Source organism: Rhipicephalus microplus, chromosome 2 (assembly GCF_043290135.1).
Source record: "Rhipicephalus microplus isolate Deutch F79 chromosome 2, USDA_Rmic, whole genome shotgun sequence".
NCBI lineage: Eukaryota > Metazoa > Arthropoda > Arachnida > Ixodida > Ixodidae > Rhipicephalus > Rhipicephalus microplus.
Genome location: NC_134701.1, coordinates 235,980,836 through 235,990,618, shown reverse-complemented (window position 1 = coordinate 235,990,618; position 9,783 = coordinate 235,980,836). Strand labels below are relative to the sequence as shown.

At 48.4% G+C, this 9,783-nt stretch overlaps 1 protein-coding gene across 1 annotated transcript; it reads right to left on the bottom strand.

Annotated features, from left to right (window-relative positions):
- Positions 1-1,858: 1,858 nt before the first annotated feature.
- Positions 1,859-8,528, bottom strand: LOC142775734 (uncharacterized). The gene is made up of 4 exons (XM_075877585.1): positions 8,422-8,528; positions 7,315-7,485; positions 5,795-6,105; positions 1,859-5,015 (listed from the first exon to the last, which is right to left on the bottom strand). Exons 2-4 carry the CDS (start codon positions 7,466-7,468, stop codon positions 2,271-2,273), a joined length of 3,210 nt encoding a protein of 1,069 aa, XP_075733700.1. The 5' UTR covers positions 7,469-7,485; positions 8,422-8,528; the 3' UTR covers positions 1,859-2,270.
- Between the last annotated feature and the right edge of the window lie 1,255 nt (positions 8,529-9,783).

The window sequence follows — 9,783 nt, the reverse complement described above, 5'->3', positions numbered from 1 at the left end:
GATGGCCGCACCATGGTCGGCAAACGCATCCTGCGAAAGTACGAGTACGGCAATATGTTCGCTTGCGCTCCTGTATCCACTTTCAGTTCTGTCGGGTGCCCGGCAAGGTCCCCTGCCACCGTCCAATCCTGATTTTTGGACACGTTTCTGATTTGTACCGTGAGAACTTGAATGTCTTCATCGGTAGCGTCCGAGGACTCCTCCAGTGCATCTTCTGTTGCAGCGACGCCTAACTCATGAACGCCGCGTCTACTCCTGCAGCAAGCTGCAAAATGGTTTCTTTTGTTGCACAGCGTGCACGTTTTTCCAAACGCTGGGCAGCGTCTTGGTCCGTGAATCTTGCCACAGTAGCCACAGCGTCGACGTTGTCCGCTCGTACGAGACTGTCCGGCAGCGTTTGCAATTTTTTCGACTCTCTGCACTTTCGCTTCGCTTTCAAGAGCCCGGTTCTGCGTTGCTGCCAGTTCCGCGGCTTTGCAGATTTCTACAGCTGATTCTAGGGTTAAGTCCTTCTCCTGAAGCAGGCGTGCACGTAGCTTCTTGTTGACGATACCGCACACTATCTGGTCCCTCACCATCGAGTCCCTAAGTTCGCCAAAATTACAAGTCTGTGCTTTCAACTGAATATCGCGCAAAAACTGTTCGAAAGGTTCACCATCCTGTTGTTGCCGACTGCGCAGAACGTACCTCTCGAATGTCTCGTTGCACCGAGGCGTGCAGTAGTCTTCGAAGGCTTTGACGATCGAGTCATAGTCCTCTCGTTGTTCTGCTGATAGAGGTAGGGTGTTAAACACTTCAATTGCCTCTGGGCCCGCGACGTGTAGAAAGATGGCAGCCTTCTGTGCTGGCGTCCGTTTCTTGTTGGTCTCAGTAGCTTTGAAGTAGAGTTCGATTCGTTGGCGGAACTTTTTCCAGTTGTCGGCCGGAGTATTTGTCAGTACAAGTGGCTCGGGTGGTGGTAGGCAGTCCATCTTCAGCGCAGGGTTCGACTGTTACACTTCTGACACCATGTTCTGTTTTACGCGCTCATCAATGACACAACCACACGAGACGCTAGCTAGCAAGGGACTGTTTATTGATGGCTACCGCGCCGCGCGCGCACCCTCTCTCAAGGTGGCCAGGTGAGGTGGGATCATCCCGATTTATTAAGCGGTGGCCCGCCTGGTACACTACGCACCTGCAAATACTTTCCGCTTTTCTTTTAATGCTGTGGCTGACGACGATGAAGAATTATGCCCGAGGCTTTAGTAACGTTTTGGAGCATTCAACGACCCTCTCATTACGCATTTTGCTTTGTGTGATGCCTCATTTTTCCCTCGCTGTTGTAAAACGCTTTATTACTCACATTAACGCGATTACTGGACCGACATCAAGCCTGCCTAAGGCCACTTTGCAACGAAGTTTGAAGCACCGGCGGGACTTACTGGTAAGCTGGCACTCGGGAAACCTGGTTTCGAATGCCATTGTGTCCTTGGCGTTTCTTTTACTTAGCTTTTTCTTATTTTGCACGATAGTGGTTATGGACACCGGCGGATGCAGCGGACAACTGCGGTGAATGCGACCCTTGTGATCTCGTAACAGCTTTCGCTGTAAAAAATGAAATAAACAAGAGGGCGAGAACATGCATATATAACGCAAGAGCCCAGCCAAACAAGGGCCAGCTGGGTGTGCCGCAGCTCTGCCCTGACAGCTTAGTGCGAGTGCCGCTCATTTTTTTTTTAGCCTCCATCATTGTTGTGCCATTTACAGGGCACTTGTATTATGCCAATGTCTGTACAAATTTTAATAAATAAAACACGGTAACTATAAAAAAACTCCTCGTTGGCATCGAGTTCAGGACCTCTGAAAAAACGTCTTTAATGCGCGATGAATGCTGGCCTTGTGGTATTTAAGCGAGAAATATAACATTCGTCAGAAAGTTTTCACTCACACAAAAAATAACCTTAACTCCCGAACTACTCCGCAGTGAAAATATGATTATAAAATGTTGTGCGGAATTTTTTACATTGGGTGTCTTACACCAAGACATGTCCGTATTGAGTGGAAGCTGGGCTTATGGAACCTACAAAACAGCTCGAAGACGCTCAATGGGCTACTTTATTTGCTTCGGATTTCCTAGGTGGCTTCTTCAGTATTTGCTAGGGATGCGACATGTATGATCTTAGAATGGTCGTATTTTCGCGGGTACTCATTTATTACCTTCGATAACAAGGTAGAGGTCGGCACGCTCTCCAGATCCTTCTACAAACGCCCGAAGTCTCTGACCGGCATCACACTTGGAGCTCTAAGGCTTTCCTTGAAGCGGTTGTGTGTGCTCTGACTGAAGTGAGATCTGCGTCAGAGGTTGCTGCAGCACCATTTAGCTCTTGAATATCCGGTGGCCACGTGCTTTTTTGTGAATGCTTCAAGTCTGGCATGGACACAGAAGATGCCGATGGCATATGATACCACTTGTCAGAAGGTTTGCTGGTCGTCGCCGCAGTGTCTGAAGAAGCAGCAGGTACTACCAACCTCTTTAGGCGCTTGTTCTTGTCTCTACTTAACACAGGCTCAAAAACATCCTTGCTGCTGTTTCCCAAACGAAGGGGTCGAAGCTCTGGGCACGTAAACATCTCTGTTGCGTTGGACCGTGGAAGCGCCGGAAAGCTCTGTAGTGTCTCAAAGTGTGTCAAACTTTCGTTGTAGCTGCTGAAGATCTGGCTGCAGACATCTTCGATGGAAGCGTTCTCGGCAACGCCGTAGTTCTCAGAAGCAAGAGATGCGCTAAGAGAATAACTTAACTCCGGATTTTCATCGGTAAGTCTGCGTAAAAAGTCACGACAGCTGCGGTAGTCCTGTAGCGGGAATGGTGATGATGCGCCGCTGTTGCTGACGAACTTGTACCCCGTGTTCGACTGCACCGGCGACGTCGATTCCTGTGGTGTATGCGACGTCTTTACTGCCGACATATCTTCTTCATCGGAATGGGTACTACTTTCGGGGCTACTGCTACCACTACTGCTGCCACTGCTGATGCTGTCTGTGTTAATGCTGCTGCTTCTGCTACTGCTGCTGCTGGTTCTGTCACTGCTTGATTTGTTTTCGTCCGCGTCTTCAAGAACATGAAAAGAAAGCGTTGTTGTCGAACTCGCATGACCTGGCTCCTTAACCATTGGTTCGTTGTCTGTGCTCGAACTTCGCTCATCTGGTTCATGAGGGCTGCAGACACTTTTAGCGTACGGTTCGGCGTGGCAGCTGGAATGTTCTGCAGCTTCAAAGCTCTGGAAACATTGTTGCTCCGAAGGCATCTGGGTGTCTGTTGCAGCGAAAGAGTAGGTTTCTGCGAGGTTCATGCTTGACGAAAGCTCGTCGCTTGTCGCACATCCGACAGGACAAAGACCAACTGTCTCTTCGTAGCTTTGAAAGCTTTGTGACTGAGGATGTGATGGGCTGTGTACGATAGCAGGACTTAATGCTTTTGCGAAGGTCAAGTCTGGCGCAGAATCGGTGTTCGTACAGCAACCAACGAGTTTGGTGTCGGGAAAATCTGCATCTTCGTACGAGTCGAAAGTCAGAAATGAACCGTAGGATGAAACCGATGCTTGTCCGTCAATGCTGTTCGTCGGACTAGAACACAACTGCCTCTGCTCCTTATCATATATGGTCATAGCGAGTTTTGTAAGTCTATGAGCAGACGTTGGATGGCTGTTAAATGCAGTGATTGAACTGTTCGAAGATTGTATAGCTTCGCAAGACTTCGAGGCTGACATGCATTCTGCGCACTTGCGAAGAGGACGTGCTTCGAACACGCCGAAGTACCCGTCACTTCGCTGTTCCTGGAACACGTCAAAGCCACACCACTCTGAACTTTGCGGCTTACGCAATCTCGCAGTCCTCTTGTTTTGAATGGCAGCGGGCGTTGATACCAAGTCCGAGTCAAGGTCTGCGTATGAGAAAAAGTCCGCTTCAATGGCAGCGCCCTCCAAGCAATCTGTGTCGAATTCGGCATCAATTAACTCTCCCGCTGTTTCACTGCCATGCTGAGATGTGAACTCTGACCCGGCGGCATTGATAGTATCGCCAAAACTCAGGCGCCTCACGGTCACGTCCGAAGAGAAGGAATCGTCTGTCAGTGGCTTCGTCTCAACTAACTCCGCACTGAAAAGCTCGTCATTCAGGACAACCACTTTGCTTCCAATGACGGCACCTTCACCAAAGCTACCAGGGGAAGCATCGTTTGTGTCAGTTTCAGTTGGTATAGGTGAAGACGTAGCGGGAAGCCTCTTACTTCCTCCACTGTCTTGCTCACAGTCACCGGAGCCGGTTACTTTCACGTGCAGCACTGTTTCACCTCTAGCAAGGCTGCAAGCTGCGGTGCCCCCCAAGTAGTCAAAATCACCCAAGCCGAGCTGTAGCCGCCTATCTTCTTCAACACCACAGCCTCCGTTAGTTCGAGCAGGCGTGGAGTGAAGCCGGCTGTCAATGTCGTCTATGTGGTCAAGTTTTATGTCACCGCTCAACGTCGAAGCGTCGAGGCTACCACTGGTGTTGGCCAAGCCGCCTCGAGACCCACCGTCATCGCCGCTTTCATTGAGCGTGCCCTTTCCTTGAGCTTCATATTCCTCGAGCAATCCCTCTAAGTGACTGCAGTTGGAACGCATTGAAACCACTCGAGATGTTTTCGCGTGGAAGGTCTCAAAATTGAGGCACTCAACGCTGGCTGAGTGTCTCTCGTTCATCCTTTGATTTAATACATTTCTTTCGTCCTGTTCATTCTTGGAACCTCCGTTGCGATCACGGTACTTGCCATTGTCTTCGATAGAGTGGCCATAGTCACCGGCACCGGGCTTTGTTTCGACGTCGTTCTCGTCGCAGATATCGCCACGACTGGTCGGGGACCGCCTCGCGGCTGCAGCAGCGGCGACGGTAGCGTCACCGCCGCTTTTGTACAGACTCAGGCCACGGTAGGCGCTGAACACCGCCTTCTGACCAGGGTAGGACTTCGACATCGGTGATATGCCATCCAGGCACGTGACCTGCAGAAATACACAAGTGATAGAGCCATATACGAACCCTCATATGAAGCGTCACTAGTACATATTTTGATATATCTATATGATATTGATATATATGTTTTTTTCTCATTCTACCTGATCAGGATCCATTTGCAAGTTCAGCGTTGAATGTCGATGAATATAAAGCAGCGGACCGATTGCTCTGTAGTAATCTCTATTATTTTTTCATGATACTTTCTCTTTTGATAAAATGTCCTTCAAAGATGACCCACTGGGTCGCCGCATGAAGAAGCTGTGCACGTTTTCAAAATTATGTCATCGTCTACGACCATCCGTGAGAACAATTGTCGACAAAGCACACTACATATATAAATAGCAACTCTGTGTTTTAGCGATGGCTAAAACGCTCTATAAGCCCGAGTAGCCTCGAGCAAAACAGGTGTTGCGTGGATGATTCCCGATACGTAACGTGCCTAGATACCATACATAGGGTGTTACGTGCCAGAGTCACGATATAATTAGAAGAAACACCGTAGCGGAGGGCTCAGAAAATTTCAACCTACTGCAGTGTTCTTTAACCTGCACCGACATCGCGCAGTACAAGGGTCTCTGTCATTTTATCTTCATCGAAAAACGGCCGCTGCGACCAAGACTGAACCCGCGAATTTTGGGTCAGCGTCTGAGCCCGCGTGACTACTGTACCACCTAGGTGCACTCTGTGTTGGGAGTTATCAAAAGGGCATGCACAGTGCCCCCAAGGCGTTTATCTGTTCACGCATATCTGGCATTGTGCCCCTCACCTGGAGACCAAGCTTGGCCATGACCGCGTTGCGTTCACAATCATCTTTTCGGAGCGAATACCAGTCCTGGAGGCCGGCACGCTCCGCGAGGCCTTCTTCTGATGGCAGTGACCCTGTTGCGCCGCGGCCGTCTCGGACACATCGTCGGCTCCAGAGCGACTCAACGCACGAGGCAATGGAGAGGTCCTCCTCCCGGTTCTCGAAGCTTTGCTCATGCATCGGCCATTCGGGCCATTCCAGTCGCCCCAGCCAAGAGACGCCCTCGTAATCGTCCACGCGAGCCGTTGAGCACCGGTGTCCCCGCCCGACGACTGCGCGCCGACAGAGGCAGGATCATGACGATACATAGTGGTTAATGATGCATGGGCGAGTAATGGCGAAAGAGTGCCGGGACATGATATGGTGTGTGATCAATGACAGAGTAACGTGGCCCGTATACCGTCCGAGACAAGTACACAGAACTGTTTCACCCTCTTAGCGGTGCACACCTGCCAAACGATGCTTCAATCCCGCGCATGGGACATTATTAGTGAAGCCGGCTTCTCGTGCAGAGATTTGTTTGTGCGGCTATCCATAAGGTGATTCTGTTGGAAAATATTAAGACAAGTGACCGAAACTGTTCCAGCGTGCCTGTACAGGGAATATTAACATAACCTCATTTTGAATGATCAAGCTGCCTTTCGCAAGCTTTCAGCAGCTGCCCCTATGTATGTTTAATGGATTATGGAGCAATAAAGTTGTATTTGATTGATTGATTGATTGATTAATTGATTGATTGATTGATTGAAACTTAAGAAGCTACATTAAGTGCACTCGAGTCAGGTCGAGCTTGTCTTTTTTTATAACTTCATAGTAGTACACCGAAGTCGAAACAAAGGTAGTTTTGCTCTTTGTACAGGTATAGTAATTTAAACCATTGAAATGACAATCAATCATACCTGTTGTGGTTATATAGTATTTTAAAAATTTCATCTTTTGTGTACTGCGTGTTTTAAGCGACTGGTATGCAAGCATGAAAAAAATCTCGTTATAATTCGTGGTTTAGCACAGGGAAAATGAGTGAACCTGGCATGTCAGTTGCCAAGCGAGGAAATCATGCGTCTTGAATCAAGGTTTCGACTATAGAGGACTTGCTCCGTTGAAGGGCCTGACAATGAAGCCCCTTTCCCAGAACGTTGGTTCATGGTCACGTAAATTATACTTGTTCGTTTACTATGAATATACGCTCTCCAGTACTTCGCAACAGCCCATCGAAGAATTTCGGCCAGTGATAGCGAATAATGAGGCGATAACTAAAGTGGGCATTCGTTTATGCCACAGCAGCTAGAGTAGTTCTTGACGATTGTGAAATAGCACTGTAAGTCAAAAACACTCAGCCACATTCATGTCAAACACATATGTCTAACACATTCTAGACTCGAGATCTCGGTGCCTATTAGGCTTGAGTATTATGTCACACCCGTCGCATAGTTCATTTAATGAACTGTTTATCGCATAGTAGAAGCGCATAGGCCTCTCACGTGACTCGCCATGTGCCAGTTCATTCAAGGCGAGCGCACTGCCGGCCTCCCGGGACACCAGTTGCTGGACGGGACACTCCCGCTCGTCGCAGTCGAGCCACGAGCTCGGCCGGGCTGCGCTCACTTTCTTCCACCGGAACAGGCGACGAAACATGCGGTGCACTGGTGGACCTGCACAAGGCCGCAGGCCTTTCTGGTGGGTAGCAGTGCCATACGATGGCCGTACACTACCTACGAGCTTCGGGCGAATGAAGTGTGTGTCCGAAACTTGGTTGCATGGGGGTCTAATCATTGAAGCGGGTGTGAAATCTCCCCAGTTGTTTTATTCAGCCGGATTCGTCCCGTAACTATTTGAAGAACAGGGTTATTGCCTCTCACGTTTTAGACGATACTTTCTGACTTTGCCGCCGGAAAACCAGGGACAAAAACCAAGCCTTTTGTTGGAAGCACCTCATCGCTTCATTTTCGTTTTTCATTCTTAGTAAAGCATGTTGTCTTTCGAACTTTACCAATGGGAAGAGGAGGGGGGGGTCCTGCGTTACATCCTCCTCCCCGCCCCAAACCACCCCGCCGCCTTAATGGAGAACTGCGCGCACCTATGCCTGCTGAAAGAAGAAGTAATAGATCGACGCGTTTAAAAACAGAACATTGCTCACCCCAGTTTTTTTTTCTTTTTCTCTAAATAGCTTATTCACTCTCGGTGTTGCTCTACCGATACCGGAAGAAAGCCTCGCTGCAAAAAAAAAACAACATGCACAATTTTATTCTTGCAAACATAAATGACGATGAAACTCAATCATTTGCATACAAGCCATGTTCAGAAGAACACTACAGCACTCCCTGCTTACGCGTTGCACGCCGTCCTCAAGGAGACGTAAACTTTTGCCTTGCCTTCCGGGCAATTACACTGCGTCGTGATAGCGTCACGTTCTTTTTGTCTGATTTTTAACAATTTATATATAATCATCGCCAGATTGCTTTTTGCTGTCTATCAACAAGAAATCCAGCTCCCGACTACGTACAGCAGACGTCCTGTTTAAGGCACCTTTCGCTTTCGAAGAACAATATCGAGGCATCTATGCAATCTAGGACAGCTTTCCGGCTCACCTGTGACACTCTTGAGGTTCTCCGTAGGATGGCTGGTTTTTATAAGGAAGAGCCACGTCCTCGACACCGGAGCGCTCGAGCTACGTGTTCGTCATCCTCTTCCTCCTCCCTACACCGGTAGCTTCTTGCTTGCTCGTTTGCTTGCTCGTACCTGTGTTTTGGCTCACACCCACTACGGTGGTTGGATCATCAAAACGGTGTTCAAAAGGCTTCAACTTGCTATGGTCAACGTGCGTTTTTAGGGGCGAAGCTCCTTGTCCTGTGTGAGGCGTAACCGGCAGTATCAGACAACAGGCAGGCAGACATACAAATATACAAACAGACAGACGGACGGACGGGCGGACGGGTGCACGGACTGATGAACGGATGGACGGGTGGATGTACGGACGCATAAACAGGCAGACTCACGGATGGGCTGAGAGACAGACGGACGGACCGATGGACGCTTCGCCCCACTCATTATCATTCACTCAGTGGATACGCTGTGATTTTTTCGGCGTGAGAGTGTCTGAAATTTCGAATGCCAAAACGAAGAAGCTTCATTTGGGTAGCTAATATGAAAATAAGATAATCGCAACGTTTGGGAAATCAGCCTTTATACTAAAATACAGGGGATGAGCGTGAGCATTAGAGCATGCGGGGAGAATGGGCTCTTCACCGTGACAAGACATGTTGTACTCCGTTCTTTAATAATTCCGTACGCATTACGTACGACTAGTGTGAAACTTTGCATGGTGTCCTTGTATATTCCGCACTGATTATATATTCCACACTACACGACTTGGTCAATGTTTTCAAGAGCGAGAGCGCATGCACACATAAGACAATGGCTGCTAGTCAGAAAGAAGCATGACTCTGCCGAATTATGGCAGTGAGTATTCGTGCTTCGCTAATCTTGCCTCGAAATCCCAGCTCTCCTGCTGCTGAGATATATGCGAATAAATTATGTCATCACTACATAGTTAGCCACTTTTTGCAGCTCTCGTAGCTTCGGACGAACGCTCTTTTTGCAGGGCACAGGGTCGGTAGATTGTAAGGATGAGTTTCGCTCTATTGTATTGATTTATAACTTTCACAACTGGCCTGTTATATTGATAAAAAACATGGATTCATAGAAGTATTCATATAAAAATAGGGATTCATATAAGGGTCATAAGTATTCATATGACACAGTGACAAAGCGCTCGACTAAATTCTAATGGAATCGTTGCATTATTCACTGTAGGCACAACTTTCTAAAGGATGTGAGCTGTGTTTCCACGTGTATTTATTGTCGATAGCTATGCTTTTATACAAACCTGTTTGCATCACCAAACGCGACAAGAATCATGGAGAAGGAATGGTGAAGAAGAGGGCAAGTGA